Here is a 16627-nt window from a genome sequence, read left to right on the forward strand (position 1 = left end):
AGCTTGAGCGTGGGCTCATCTGGTTTGAGCAAGACTCACCAGCTTGAGCCCAAGGTCGCTGGCTTGAGCAAGGGGTCACTTGGTCTGCTGTAGCCCCCTAGTCAAGGCACATATGAGAAAGCAATCAATGAACAACTAAGGTGCCACAAGAAAGAACTGATGCTTCTCATGTCTCTCCTTTCCTATCTGTCTGTCCCTGTCTCTCTGTATCACACACACAAAAAGAAAGAACTAGAAGGAATAAAGAGTAGTTGATGATCAGAGGATTAAATCAGAAATTTGGAAGACAAGATAGAAAAAAATAACCCAAATAGAGCAGAAAAAAAAAAAAGAAAAAGAAAGACTTAAAAAGAATGAAGAGTTTAAGGGACTTTTGGAAAAACATGCAGTGTAACAATATCCATAACAGAAGGGTAACAGAAAGAGAAGAGAGAAAGCAAGGCATGGGAACCCATTTGAAGAAATAATGACTGAACATTTTTCTCAGACTTGTTAGATAAAATGGTTACTCGGCTGCCATCCCGTGAACAATGCAGGCCTGAAGGAGGAGGAAGGGCTTGAAACAGAACATTCCCATCCCCCACTAAAGGGTGTAGTTAATTTGCTCTCTTAATGGCTTTCTGACCTTTACCTTGAAATGTAGCAAAAGTTTGCAGAAACATCAGGAAAAGCTTACATTGGGGAGAGACCTGACAATAAGGGGAGTTTAATCACAAAAGTTGTTTATAAAAGCCTAGCCACAGCCCACAGACCCCAGGACCCAGCTATTCCTGGGAGACACCTGACCCTGGCTGTCTTGGAGATTTCCCAAGGACACAAGATAGGACCACACTGATTAGGCCTTTGCTACATGAGAAGAACTTACAGAGGAGATGTTTCTGTAACGAACCCCCCCAACTCCTACTCATCAAGTCAGCAACCAAGGCCATAAACCAAGATACGCTAATCTGCCCCTAGCCCCTGTATCTAACACTCCCTCCTGCAGCTCGGGGCTGACACCCTTTGTTGGTCTCAGCCTGCCTGCACCCAAGCACTTTTTAAATAAATTTTTCTTTTGGAACACACTAGCCACGTGTTTTCAGTTCAGACTGTGGTTTCTGTCTTTCAACACAGAGAAGGAAAAAAAGAAGTCCAGGAAGCACAGATAGTCTCAAACAAAATGAACTCAAAGAGGCCCACACCAAGACATATAATTTGAATGGCAAAGGTTAAAGACAAAGACCTAAAAGCAGCAAGAAAAAAGCAATTAGTTACCTACAAGGGAGCTCCCATAAGACTGTCGGATGATTTCTCAACAGAAACAATTCAGGCCAGAAGGGACTGGTGTGAAATATTTAAAGTGATGAGCCCTGGTCGGGTAGCTCAGTTGGTTAGACCACTATCTCAACATGCAGAGGTTGCTGGTTCAATTCCAGGTCAGGGCACACACAGGAACAGACTGATATTCCTGTCTCTCTCCCCCTTTGTCTCTCTCTCAAATCAATAAAGTAACATTAAAAAAAAATTTTAAGTGATAAAAAGCAAGGACCTACAACTAAGATCACTTTACCCAGCAAGGCTATCATTCATCATTGAAGGAGAAATAAACAACTTTCCAGACAGAAAAAGCTAAGGAGTTTGTTACCACAAAATCAGTATTACAGAAAAATGTTAGAAGTGGAAGAGGAGGAAGAAGTGGAAGGAAAATAAAGGAAGAAGGAAGTAAGGAAGTGAGAAAGTGAGGAAGGAAAGGAAGGAATGGAGAGAGGGAGGGAGGGAGGAAGGAAGGAAGAAGGGAAGGAAGAGGGGGAGAGAAAGAAAGAAAAGAGGAACATAGTTAAAAAATAATATGGTCATAAATGCATACCTATCAATAATTACTTTAAGTGTAAATGGCTTAACTGCTCCAATAAAAAAACACAGGGTAGCTGAATGGATAAGAAAGCAAGACGTGTGTGTGTGTGTGTGTGTGTGTGTGTACTGTCTAAAAGAAACCCACTTCAGAATGAAAGATACACGTAGATTAAAAGGATAGGAAAAGATATTTCATGCAAATGTTAATTTAAAAAACGGCTGGGCTAGCAATACTTACATCTGACAAAATAGACTTTAAAATAAAGGCTATAGTAAAAGACAAAGAAGGACACTACATAGTGATAAAGGGAGCAATCCAACAAAAGGATATAACCCTTGTAAACATTTATGCATCCAATGTAAGAGCACCTAAATGTGTAAATCAAGTCTTGATGGACATAGGGAGAGATCAACAGTAATACAGTTATACTAGAGGATTTTAACACCCAATACACATAAACATATAGAACTTCTAGACAGAAAATCAAGAAGGAAATGGTGGATTTAAATGACACATTAGATCAGCTGCATTTAATTGATATCTTTTTTTTTTTTTTTTTTTCATTTTTCTGAAGCTGGAAACAGGGAGAGACAGTCAGACAGACTCCCGCATGCACCCGACCGGGATCCACCCGGCACGCCCACCAGGGGCAACGCCGCGGGAGGGGAAGAGAGAGAGACAGAGAGGAAAGCGCGGCGGCGGAGGGGTGAAGAAGCAAATGGGCGCTTCTCCTGTGTGCCCTGGCCGAGAATCGAACCCGGGTCCTACGCACGCTAGGCCGACGCTCTACTGCCGAGCCAACTGGCCAGGGCCCTAATTGATATCTTCAGAGCACTTTACCCCTAAGCAGCAGAATATGCATTCTTTTCGAGTGCACATGGAACATTTTCTAGGATAAGCTGCATGTTAGGACACAAACAAATCTCAATAAATGTAAGACTGAAATCATATCAAGTGTCTTTTCTGACCATAATGGTATGAAACTAGAAATCAATCACAAGAACTGCCCCCACCCAAAAAAAGCACAAGAAGAAATAAAGGCTAAATATCATGTTACTAAACAATGAATGGGTTAACAATGTGACCAAGAAAGAAATATGAAGATACCTTGACACAAATGAAACTGAGAACACAACAACCCAAAGCTATGGGACACAGTGAAAGCAGTCCTACAAGGGAAATCCACAGCATTACAGGCCTACCTCAAGAATCAAGAAAAATCTAAACTGAATAATCTGATCTTACACTTAAAGGAACTTGAAGAACAGCAAACACAGCCCAAAGGAGAAGAAAGAAGAAAATAATAAAGATCAGAGCATTGCTTCTTGGTCATTTAGCTAAAATCAAGATCAGAGCTAAAATAAAGAAAATCATCTTTTTTTTTTTTTTTTTTTTTAAGAAAATAGAGTCTTAATACAAAAGATCAATGAAACCAATGTTCTTTGAAAACAAAGATTGACAAAACTTCAACTAGACTCATCAAGAAAAAAGAGAGGCCCTGGCTAGTTGGCTCAGCAGTAGAGTATCAGCCCCGCGTGGAAATTCCAGGCTCAATTCCCGGCCAGGGCACACAGGAGAAATGCCCATCTGCTTCTCCACCCTCCCCCTCTCCTTCCTCTCTGTCTCTCTCTTCCCCTCCCGCAGCCGAGGCTCCACGGGAGCAAAGTTGGCCCGGGCACTGAGGATGGCTCCATGGCCTCTGCCTCAAGTGCTAGAATGGCTCCGGCTGCAGTGGAGCAATGCCTCAGATGGGCTGAACATCACCCCCCTGGTGGTCATGCCGGGTGGATCCCGATTGGGCGCATGCGGGAGTCTGTCTGTCTGCTGCCCCGCCCCACCCCACTTCTCACTTTGGAAAAATATAGAAAAAGAAAAAATAAAAAAGAGAGAGGAATCAAAAAAATAAAATCAGAAATTAGCCTGGCCTGTGGTGGCACAGTGGATAAAGCATCAACCTGGAATGCTGAGGTCACCAGTTCGAAACCCTAGGCTTTCCTGGTGAAGGCACATATGGGAGTTGATGCTTCCTGCTCCTCCCTTCTTCTCTCTCTCTCCTCTCCATAATGAATAAATAAAATATTTTTAAAAATCAGAAATTAAAGAGGAAAGTAATGGTTAAACCCAAAGAAATACAAAAGATTGTAAGAAAATATTACAAACAACTACATGCCAACAAATTAGACAATCTGGAAGGAATAGATGAATTCCTAGAAACACAATATTCCAAAACTGAATCAGGAAGAACCAGACAATCTGAATAGACAAATGGCACCTAGAAAAATTGAAGCAGTAGTCAAAAAGCTCCCAAGAAACAAAAGTCCTATGCCAGATGGCTTCACAGGTGAATTTTACCAAACATTCAAAAGAAACTAACACCTCAAGGTTTTTTGAAAAATTCAAGAGGAGGGAAGAATCTAAGCTCACTCTATAAGGCCAGCATTATCCTAATTCCAAAACCAGATAAATACACTACAAAGAAAGGATGTTATCGGCCAATATCCCTAATGAACATAGATGGTAAAATCCTCAACTAGATATTAGCAAAGCAAATCCAGCAATATATTATAAAGATCATACATCATAAATAAGTAGGATTTCTTCCAGGATGCAAGGTTGGTACAATGTTCGCAAATCAACTAATGTGATACACCACATAAACAAAAGAAATATAAAAACCACATGATCATATCAATAAATGCAGAAAAAGCATTTGATGAAATTCAGCAACGATTTATGATAAAAATTCTCAGCAAAATGGGGATAGAGGGAACATACCTCGGTGTAATAAAAACCATATATGACAAACCCACAACGAGTATCATACTCAATGAGCAAAAACTACAAGCATTTCCCTTCAGATTAGGAAGAAGACAGGGAGGTCCACTAGCACCACTCCTATTCAACACAGTAGTGGAAGTCCTAGCCACAACACTCAAGCAACAAGCAGAAATAAAAAGCATCCAAATTGGAAAGGAAGAGATAAAGCTGCCATTATTTGTAGATGACATGACACTATATACAGAGACCTATAGATTCCACCAAAACACTCTTAGAACTGATAAATGAATTCAGTAAAGTAGCAGGATACAAAATAAATAGCAATAAATCTGTTGTATTTCTATACACCAATAACAAAGTATTGGAAAGGGAAATTTTAAAAGTCACATTCACAATCGTTTCAAAAAGAATAAAATACTTAAAAATTAATTTAACCCAGGATGTAAAAACCTACATTCAAAAAATTATAAGAAATTGAAGAAGATATAAACAAATAAAAGCATATACTGTGCTCATGGATAGGAAGAATTAACATCATTAAAATGTCCACACTATTCAAAGAAATCTGTAGATTCAAAGTAATTCCATCAAAATACCAATGGCATAGTTCACAGAACTAGAACGACTTTACAAATTTATATGGAACCACAAACAACCCTGAATAGCAACAGAGATCTTGAGAAAGAAGAATATTGTAGCCTGACCAGGCGGTAGCACAGTGGATAGAGCATCGGACTGGGATGCAGAGAACCCAGGTTCGAGACCCCGAGATCACCAGCTTGAGCGCGGGCTCATCTGGTTTGAGCAAAGCTCACCAACTTGGACCCAAGGTCGCTGGCTTGAGTAAGGGGTTACTTGGTCTCCTGTAGCCCCACGGTCAAGGCACATATGAGAAAGCAATCAATGAACAACAAAGGTGTCGCAACACACAACAAAAACTAATGATTGATGCTTTTCATCTCTCTCTGTTCCTGTCTGTCTGGCCCTGTCTATCCCTCTCTCTGACTCTCTGTCTCTGTAAAAAAAAATAAATAAATAAATTAAAGTAAATTAAAAAAAAAGGAAGAATATTGTAAGAATCATACTAACTGATGTCAAACTATGCTATAAGGCCATAGTAATCAAACAGCATGGTACTAACATAAAAACTGACATATATGTCAATAGAAAAGTATACAGAGGTAAGAAATGAACCCACACCTTTATAGTCAATTAATATTTGACAAACGATGCAAGAACATAAAGATAATCTAGTCAATAAATGGTGTTGGGAAAATTAGACAGATACATGCAAAAAAATGGAACTGGACCACCTTCTTACACCATACATAAGAATAAACTCAAAATGGATTAAAGACTTAAACATTAGACTGAAAACCATAAAAATTCTAGAAGAAAACAAGCAATATCTCAAATATTTCTCATAGTGGTATTTTTTTCTGATATATCACCTAGGGCAAGGGAAACAAAAGAAAAACTAAATAAATGTGATCACATCAAAACAAAAAGTTTTGCACAGCAAAGGAAACCATAAACAAAAATAAACTGCAACCCACTGAATGGGGGAACATATTTGCCAGTACATCTGATAAGTGCTTAATATCCAAAATTTACAAGAAACTTATAAAACTCAGTACCAAAAAAACCAACAATCCAATTAAGAAATGGGCAAAGGACCTGAGAGGACATTTTTGCAAAGAAGACATGCAGATGGCCAATAAGCACAAAAAGATGCTCAAAGTCACTAATCATCAGAGAAATGCAAATTAAAACCACAATGAGATATCATCTCACACCTGTCAGAATGGCTATCATCAATAAATCAACAAACAAGTGCTGGCGAGGGTGTAGAGAAAAGGGAACCCTTGTACACTGTTGGTGGGAATGCAGATTGGTGCAGCCACTGTTAAGAGCATTATGGAGTTACTTCAAAATATTAAAAGTGTGCCTGATCAGGCAGTGGCACAGAGAATAGAGCATTAGCCTCAGATGCTGAGAACCCAGGTTCTAAACCAGGGGTCCCCAAACTACTGCCCACAGGCTGCAAGCGGCCCCCTGAGGCCATTTATCCGGCCCCTGCCGCACTTCCGGAAGAGGCACCTCTTTCATTGGTGATGAGAGGAGCACATTGACCATCTCATTAGCCAAAAGCAGGCCCATAGTTCCCATTGAAATACTGGTCAGTTTGTTGATTTAAATTTACTTGTTCTTTATTTTAAATATTGTATTTGTTCCCGTTTTGTTTTTTTACTTTAAAATAAGATATGTGCAGTGTGCATAGGGATTTGTTCATAGTTTTTTTTTATAGTCCAGCCCTCCAACGGTCTGAGAGACAGTGAACTGGCCCCCTGTGTAAAAAGTTTGGGGACCCCTGTTCTAAACCCTGAGGTCAGTGGCTTGAGCGTGGGGTCTCTGGTTTGAGCATGGGATCATAGACATGACCCCATGGTTGCTGGCTTGAGCCCAAAGGTCATTGGCTTGAAGCCCAAGGTTGCTAGGTTGAGCCTAAGGTTGCTGTGCTGGCTTGAGCAAAGGGTCACTGACTTGGCTGAAACTCCCCTAACCCCCGTCGTCAAGGCACATATGAGAAAGCAATCAATGAACAACTAAGGTGCTGCAACAAGATGCTTTTCATCTCTCTCCCTTCCTATCTATCCTTCTCTCTCTTGCTTGCTTAAAAAAAAAAAATAGAGAAATTAAAAATGGGACTGCCTTATGACCCAGCAATTCCACTTCTGGGAATATATCTCAAGAAATCCAAAACACTATTTTGACTATAGCCAAGATTTGGAAGTAGCTCAAGTGCCCAACAGTAGTAGATGAGTGGATAAAAAAAGCTGTGGTTTCTTTACACAATGGAATTCTACTGAGTTGTAAAAAAAAAAGAAAAGAAAAAAAGAAGGAAATCTTATCTTTTGTGGCAGCATGGATGGACCTGGAGAGATTATTAAGCTAAGTGAAATAAACCAGTCAGAGAGAGTTTGGTACCATATGATTACACTTAATGTGGAATCTAGTGAACAAAATAAACTAACAAGTAAAACAGAAACAGACTGAGATACCAAAAACACACTGACAGTTATCAGAGGGCGTGGGGGTTGAGGGGCTATATGAGAAGGGTGATGGGATTTAAGCAAAGGAGAAACGCATAGACACAGACAACAGCATGAGGAAAGGGAGTAGGGGGAGGCGGAAGAGCACAGAGGTGGCTAGATGGTGATGAAGCGAGACTTGACTTGGGGTGTTGCACCCCAGTGCAATAAATAGATGATGTATTATAGAATGGTGCACCTGGAACCTGTATAATTTTATGAACCAATGTCGTCACAATAAATTCAATAAAAATTTTTTTAAAAAGAAAAAGTAACCTTGAGTTAAGCAAAGATCTTTTTAAGTGAAAGAGAGAGACAGACAGGAAGGGAGAGACGTGAAAAGCATCAATTCTTCATTGTAGCACCTTAGTTGTTCATTGATTGCTTTCTCATATGTGCCTTGACCAGGAGAGAGGGGCTACAGCTGAGCCAGTGACCCCTTGCCCAAGCTAGCAACCTTGGGCTCAAGCCAGTGACCTTTGGGCTCATGCCAAAGACCATGGGGTCACGTCTATGATCCCATGCTCAAGCCAGCAACTCCACACTCAAGTGGGGACCTCAAGGTTTTATACCTGGGTCCTCTCAGAGTCACAGGCCGACTCTCTATCCATTATGCCACCGCCTGGTCAAGCAAAAGATGCTTTTGGTAAAATTGAAAAAGTCAAGTTACAGACTAGTGGAAAATACTTCAAACATCTAATAATAAATTTGATATATGTAACACAAAGATTGTATATCAAAAGCTTTTAGATAAGATATTGAATTAATAAATAAAAGATGTGAACAGACACTTCACCAAAGATTAGCAATAAGCACATTAAAAGATACTCAAAGTTATTAATCATTAAGGAAATGAAAAATAAAAGTACAGTAAGAAGCCCTGGGCAGGTTTTCAGTGGATTGAGCATTGGCCTGCTGCACCCAGGTGCTGGCTGGATGGTCACTGGCTAGATCAGGTCAGGGTACTTATGAGAATCAACCAATGAGTGCACAACTAAGAGAACAAGTTGATGCTTCTTTTTTCCTTTCTCCCCCTTCCCTCCTCCCCTCCTTTTCTCTCTAATCAATGGAATTAAAAAATAAAATAAAATTTAAGTACAGTAAGATATCACTATAGAAAATCGGTAAAACCAAAAAAGACTGATCCCCCCCCCCAGCTTGTTGGTTGGAACGTCCTGATAAGCAAAGGTTTCTGGGTTCCACTTCTGGTAGGAGCACCGGAAAGAGTCAACCAATGAATGCACGGATGAGTGGAGTAATAAATCAATGTTTCCCTCTCTCTCTCTCTAAAACTCAATATAAAAACAAAAACAAAAACTGACAATACCAAATGTTTATGGAGTAATAGAGGGAATGGAACCATTTCTTAGGATATTTCTGTAGTTACCACACCTCACAATTCCATTTTTAGGTATTTACTCTTCCCCACAAATGAGAACATTTATACACTAAAAGACTTGTTCACAAATATTCATTATAATAAAAAACTGTAAAGGTCTGAAATGCCCTACAATTGAGGAATAAACTGTGGCCTATCCATATCATGGAATACCATCCAACAATAACAAAGAGAAAACTCCAAACGAACCACAACAGCATGAATCTCGAAAGCATTACGTAAAATGAAGGGGGGGAAAAAGCAGACAAAAATACTTAAATAAATTTTCTTATATTTGTAAGGAATTCTAGAAAAGGCAAGAACTATATCGCCAGGCGCCGCGGTGTGGACCGAGGGACTGACTGCACAGTTCTCCTTATGACTTTAACCGAAAAGTTTAGCTTTCCTTATCACAGCAATTTCAAGAAAAGCGGCCAGTTGGGCCCAGTCAGGGCTCCTCGTCGTGTAACTGCTGAGTATTTCCAAAGGTGACTCGGTCTCGGAAGTCGAATGTACACTTTCTCTGCCCTGTCGGCCAACGTCCTCACCTGCCATCACCTTTATTAGTTTGGCCATTCTAGAGCAGTTAGATTTTCCTTTTCGTTTTCCGTTTTCGATATCGACTCCTTAAAAATATATTCGGTTTCGTTTCACACGTGACGGCCGGCCCCGCCCCCAAACTGGACGCGGGAAGCCCGACGTCCGAGCACGGGCGGGGGAGGAGTCGCCCGCTCGCTCGACGCCGCACAGCAGTCCGCACGCCCACTCCGCACCCAGATCCGCTCCGCACCGCCACGCCCGGGGGCGGGGGGGGCGCGCTCACGTGGGGCAGCCCGCCTCTCTCCTCCTGCGTCTCCACGAGCTGGACTGCCGTCTTCTCCGAAGGTCCGACGAGGTGCGGCGATGGAACCGAGGCGACCCGGGAGGTCACGGGACGGCGCGCCCCCGAAATCACGGCCGCCAGCAAAGTCGCAGCCGCCCGCCGCGACCCGGCCATCGGCGGAGCCGCCGGGCGCGCCGCTCTGGCTCTTCCCCAGCGCCCCGGACCTCCGCAGCGCGCTGTCCCGGAGGTCCGAGGCGACGCGCCAGATGTGCTGCTCGCACGGGCGCCTGGCGGTGCTGGAGCGCGGCGGGGCCGGCGTCCAGGTGCACCAGCTGCCGGCGGGGAGCGACGGCGCCAAGAAGCTGAGTGAGTGGGGCCGGGGCACGCCAGCTCGGCCCTCCCACCTCGAGCAGGCGGTGTGCGGGTGGGCGTCCCGGGCCCGCGCGGCCACTTACCCCTGTCTCCAGCGTGGCCCGCGTTGTGGGTGTGCGGTCCTCCTCTGCAGTGGGAGGAGAGCTCCCCAGTGGCCCCGACGCCGCAGCGGTCCGCGGTGGCCCCCGAGCGCGCTGGGCCCGGGGCGGGGGGTCGCGTTTGGCGCCGGCGGCACCCCTGCAGTTCCCGTGCTCCTGTACCAGTGGTCGCCGAGTTCGCGGGGTGGAAGCGACAACCTAGTCGTCCTCCCCGCAGGTTAACCGCGCGGAGGGAGGGCGTGTACGGGCAGCATCTTCACTTTAGCCAGCCTGCCTTTATCACTGGTTTCTGTTCCAAGTTTGTTTTGCACGTGCTCTTTTTTTAGAACTAGCGGCTCAGATTTTGTGAGCCTTTGGAGAATAGTTATCTTGCTCTCGATAGCAGCATCTTATGTTTCCAAGCAGTTTAAAGAGTGCTTTCAGTTGTACTTCTCCGAGCGGTAAATCTCCGTAGACGTTAGGTCAGGTCCTGTGGCTCTGATTTTACAGGCGGGGGGAAAGCAAATGGCCACACTCCTACTCTTAAAAATGTTGCCCGTCCGTTGAGTGAAGAAAGTGGTGTTCTGTTGTTCGTTTTGCTTTAAACTTGAGCGAAATAGAGCATCTTTTTGTTATTGTTGTTGGTTATTTACATTCCATTTTGGTGAACTTTTAGAAATTGAGCTTTTCTTACTAAGTTGAAATAGTTGTAAAAATATTAACTGAGAATATCCTCTGTTGGTGATATACGCCGTAATATTTTTCTCAACATGCATTTGGTTGATTTTTTTTTTTTAAGGAGTCGTATGGATATTGTGTTATGTTAGAAAGCTATCCACACCAAGATTTTTTTAAATGCTTTCATCTTTATAGAAGTTTAACTTTTGAAATTTTATTTGACTTAAATTAATAGAGAGAAACATCGATTTGTTGTTCCGCTTATTTATGCCTTCATTGCTCGCTTTCTGCATGTGCCCTGGACTGGGTTAGAATCACAACCTTGGCTTATGGAGACAAGGTTCTTAACCCCACCCGAGCAAGCTGGCCAGGGCTAAGGTTTTTTTTGTTGTTTTTTAATCAAGCGAGAGGCAGAGAGACAGAGCCCTACCTGCACCCCCACCGGTATCCACCGGGCAACTCCCATCTGGGGCTGATGATCTGCCCATCTGGGGCCACTGCTCCATTGCTTAGCAGCTAAGCTATTTTAGCGTCTGAGGCAGTGGTTCTCAAACTTTTTGAAGTCGGTGCGCATTTATAATCCTACAAATAATTGTAGGCACACTACATACAAATTTCTGAGAAATGTCATAATAAGTCAAATATTAAAGAAAAATATATAAAGTCCAAACGTGCTTTTATAGTAATTAAATACAACAAAATTAAATTTATTCTGACATTAAAAAATTTTTATTTATTTATTTTTTTCATTTTTCTGAAGCTGGAAACAGGGAGAGACAGTCAGTCAGACTCCCGCATGCGCCCGACCGGGATCCACCCGGCACGCCCACCAGGGGGCGACGCTCTGCCCACCAGGGGGCGATGCTCTGCCCATCCTGGGCGTCGCCATGTTGCGACCAGAGCCACTCTAGCGCTTGAGGCAGAGGCCACAGAGCCATCCCCAGCACCCGGGCTATCTTTGCTCCAATGGAGCCTTGGCTGCAGGAGAGGAAGAGAGAGACAGAGAGGAAGGAGAGGGGGAGGGGTGGAGAAGCAAATGGGCACTTCTGTGTGCCCTGGCCGGAACCGAACCCGGGTCCTCCGCACGCTAAAAAACATTTTTTTTTTTTTTTTGCGTTTTTCTGAAGCTGGAAACGGGGAGAGAGAGTCAGACAGACTCCCGCATGCGCCCGACCGGGATCCACCCGGCACGCCCACCAGGGGGCGATGCTCTGCCCATCCTGGGCGTCGCCATGTTGCGACCAGAGCCACTCTCGCGCCTGGGGCAGAGGCCACAGAGCCATCCCCAGCGCCGGGGCCATCTTTGCTCCAATGGAGCCTTGGCTGCGGGAGGGGAAGAGAGAGACAGAGAGGAAGGAGAGGGGGAGGGGTGGAGAAGCAAATGGGCGCTTCTCCTATGTGCCCTGGCCGGGAATCGAACCCTGGTCCTCCGCACGCTAAAAAACATTTTTATATTACTTTTTTGAGTTATGCTTTTTAGAATTCGTAAAAAAGGGTTTAAAAAACGACAAAAAAGTTATCTTTTTATATATATAGATACATTCTTAGTAAGATTTAGTAAATTCTGTGGGTCCTAGCGCAAAAGTGTTAAGTTTTTTCATTCTTGTGTTTATGAAAAACATGAGCCTGATGTGTCCTAGCGATTTCTTCAATGTTTGGGCATATATTTGAAAGGCAAACTCTCATTTCCTCATCAATACATTGAAGAATTCCTCTCTTTTTACTCTTGTGTTGAGGTTAGAAAATCCTAATTCACATAAATAAGATGTTGAAAATTGTAGTAAAATGTTTAAAACTTTTTTAGATATTGCCACATACTCTTCTTTTATAGAAATCCAAAAGACTTCAAGAGACAATTCCTTATGTTTAATCATCAATCCATGATCAGTGGATATAGCTGCCAGTTCTTCTTCTGTTAATGTTAAACCAAAATCACTTGAAGCTTACATGAATGGATTTCTAATCCAGTCGTATTGTTCAGTGTTAAGTGATGGAAGATGCTATAAATTAACTTCTTCCTGTCAGCCTTCAAGTCCTATTTTATTTACACTTAACTTTTGCTCACTTCCAGAATTGGATTCTTCAATATCATGCTTCTTTTTGAGAAATCTATCCATTTTATTTGGGTGTATTTATCTAAAAATAATATAACATGTTAATAATAAATATAATAATGATATGTTAACAAAAAGAGCAGTATTTCTGTAATGAAATGGTATAATAGAGTATATTTATATCTGGACACATTCCGCGAACCAGCGCAGCTAGTAATTCCAGGTCCCAAGTGGGAACGGTGCGGAATTGAGAAAATACGCAGAATTAAGAAAATATGGGGTCGGTAGGGCCCTGTAATTGCTGCTGGCAAGAACAAAGTGCACCCAAAAAACACATCTTTCTTTATTTATAGGGCAAAGTGGGCCATTAGCAAATCAATGAGATCTTTGATCATGTTTCCAAAGCAACCCAAGAATTTTACCAAGTGCAGAAAACCCCCACCATACATATCTTAACTTTACACCAAACAAAGGATAGAAGAAACTTGCCTCCAGTCCTTCCAGGGAACATGGGGGTAGTGTAAACAATCCAGAACCACAGCTTAACAGCCTTTGCAACCTAATCAGGCAAGTGAGGTGGGGGGTTGGGCTGGCTGTCAGCTTACAGCCAATTCCCCACACCTCTGTCCCCCCAAAATCTAAACTCTAAAAACCCTGTTGGTTTTTTGGTCCCCAACAGGCACATATTTCTGTGGAATACCATAGGGCGCACCTGGAAATCTGATACAGCGCACCAGTGCACTCTGGCGCACACTTTGAGAACCACTGGTCTGAGGGGAGGCCATAGGGCCTTCCTTAGCGCCTGGGGCCAACTTGCTTATTTGAGCCATGGCTGCAGAGAGGAAAGGGGGGGGAGAGAAAGAGAGAAAGAGAGAGAGAAGAGGAGGGGGCGGGGTGGAGAAGCAGATGGTTGCTTTTCCTTTGTATCCTGACCAGGAATTGAACCCGAGACTTTCACACACAGGGCTGAAGCTCTACCATTGAGCCAACGAGCCAGGGCAGCTTTTATTTTTAAAGTTAACTTTTTTATATGCTTGGATATTATTTTGAGTTAAGGAATGAGGCCACCGGGATATCCCAATACCATTTTTTTGAATAATCCTTTTTTTTCCCAACTGATTTGAGATGCTAAGTCTCTAAAAATTGTTAGTCTGTTAGGCTATTTCTCCTTTATCATCAAACTGTTCTGGTTCTCCTAGTTATTTGTAATGCGAAGTGTTTTGTGCTTTGAGATTTGATTTGAATAGATTGTTTTCTATTTTCTTGGAACAAAATGTGAAACAAGATCCCGAATGTACTGTAACTTACTTCAGTGTTTGTGATAAAACTAAATGATGTAGGGGAGTAAATGGTAACTGGTGGACAATTTTAAATCTCTTACCTTTATATACACTCATATCAATAAAGACAATTTAAAAGTACTCTCTTTAAAAATAACCCCTCGAACACAATTTTCAGAATATAGGCCATGGCTTCTCTATGAAGCAGTCAGAAGGGTTTGTTATTTGTTTTGTTTCTTAGAAAGAATATATCTCAATATGCATGTATATATTTGCTCTTACTTGAGTTATGTTGTTTAAAATTGTTATATTTTCTTACAGAGTTATTCATTGCTGTCACGTCAGTTTTCGTTTTTCTGTCTCAATTTATTAAGCAGGAATCTAGTATTAAATTTTAATTGGTGGCCTTGGCCAGTGGCTCAGTGGATAGAGCATTGGCCAAGCATATGGACATCCTGAGTTCAATTCCCAGTCAGGGCTCACAGGAGAAATGACCATCTGCTTCTCTCCTCTTCCTCTCCTCCTCCTCTCCCCCTCTTCCTCTCTCCCTCTTCCCCTTCCACAGCCAGTGGCTCACTTTGGTTCCGGCATTGGCCCAGGTGCTGAGGATAGCTCGGTTGGTTGGAGTGTTATCAGCTCAGGTGCTAAAAATGGCTTGGTTGATTGAGCCATCGAGTTCCAGGCAGGGATTTCCAGGTGGATCTTGGTCAAGGAGCATACAGGAGTCTGTCACCCTATCTCCCCTCCTCTCACTTAAAAAAAAAAATTCTTTGAATTGGCCATTTTGAAGATAGTGAGTTTAAAACAAAGCATGAATCAATGCTTTCCCAAATTAAAAAAAAAAATCTATTTTTAAGACAGTAGTTATTGCTAATTTGTCTGCTCTTTATACTCGAATTTTCTTCGAGTACAAGTTCGTGTTAAGTCAAAAGTTGTCTAGTTGAGGCCCTGGCCGGTTGGCTCAGCGGTAGAGCGTCGGCCTAGTGTGCGGAGGACCCAGGTTCGATTCCCGGCCAGGGCACACAGGAAAGCGCCCATTTGCTTCTCCACCCCTCCGCCGCGCTTTCCTCTCTGTCTCTCTCTTCCCCTCCCGCAGCCAAGGCTCCATTGGAGCAAAGATGGCCCGGGCGCTGGGGATGGCTCCTCGGCCTCTGCCCCAGGCGCTAGAGTGGCTCTGGTCGCAATATGGCGACGCCCAGGATGGGCAGAGCATCGCCCCCTGGTGGGCAGAGCGCCGCCCCATGGTGGGCGTGCCGGGTGGATCCCGGTCGGGCGCATGCGGGAGTCTGTCTGACTGTCTCTCCCTGTTTCCAGCTTCAGAAAAATGAAAAAAAAGAAAAGAAAAAAAAAAAGTTGTCTAGTTGAAATTTTTTTCAAGATATTTAAAGCAGTAATGGGATTCAAATAATTTAACAACCGGTTCTCTGCCCTAATGACCATTTTAAGTATAAAAAAAGATATACTGAAAGGTAGTTTATTTCATGCATTTAATACTTAAGAACAGTAAAAGAGGTACACAAAACTAGATTGTTATAAGAAAGAGTTTTAAAATATTAGTGAAAACATATTAAATAATACCTGACAAAAACCAATAAAACTGAATGTTAAAAAAAAGTAAGGAAATGTAAATTTGTGATTTTCACATTGGGTGCTGCCCAGATGCCCACCTTAGAGAGCTGGTGTGAACCGGCTGAATCCCAGCACTGCTTTAAAGTGTATTATAATGAAATCAGTAATAATAGTGGGTAATAATTAGGTGATAGTTTCTGGTTGGATTTTCTCTGCAGAGTGCATTAAGTTAGGGAAAAAAATGAAGATACATTCCGTGGACCAAGGAGCAGAACACATGCTGATTCTATCCTCAGACGGAAAACCATATGAATACAATTATAGCATAGAACATGAAAGGTAGGGAACTTTTATTTTATTATTTAAATTTGTAGTAAAGTGTTATATTCTATGATCCTTCTCCTCTCCTTTATATAGTGGCATTTTAAGCAAACAGTGAATTCTGAACCGAAGGGTGAATTCCATGAGTAGTCTACAAACCAGTTTATGTCACCTAGAGCAGTGTTTTTCAACCACTGATCCACAGACTGGTCCACCAGAAATCTCATGCGGTCTGTGCGAGTTAACCACCCTGCTGTTGTGTGAAGATACAGACCCACTGATCTTAGTCAGATTTGCTTATGCTCAGGGTGATTTCCATCTTAGCCATCCCTCAAATACTATTTTTACCAGTCCCCAAGTGTAGAAAGGTT

General features: G+C 42.6%; 2 protein-coding genes across 2 annotated transcripts in view; both read left to right on the top strand.

Annotated features, from left to right (window-relative positions):
• The window catches only part of HERC3 (HECT and RLD domain containing E3 ubiquitin protein ligase 3), an 809237-nt gene that overhangs the window by 466765 nt on the left and 325845 nt on the right, over positions 1–16627 (top strand). The gene's annotated exons all lie outside the window — the stretch shown is intronic.
• Positions 9986–16627, top strand: part of HERC5 (HECT and RLD domain containing E3 ubiquitin protein ligase 5) — a 65857-nt gene continuing 59215 nt past the window's right edge. Inside the window, exons 1-2 of the mRNA XM_066385074.1 lie at positions 9986–10271; positions 16154–16274. Coding sequence (XP_066241171.1) covers positions 9986–10271; positions 16154–16274 — 407 coding nt within the window. The remainder of the gene's footprint in view (positions 10272–16153; positions 16275–16627) is intronic.

Source organism: Saccopteryx leptura, chromosome 5 (genome assembly GCF_036850995.1).
Source record: "Saccopteryx leptura isolate mSacLep1 chromosome 5, mSacLep1_pri_phased_curated, whole genome shotgun sequence".
Classification (NCBI taxonomy): domain Eukaryota; kingdom Metazoa; phylum Chordata; class Mammalia; order Chiroptera; family Emballonuridae; genus Saccopteryx; species Saccopteryx leptura.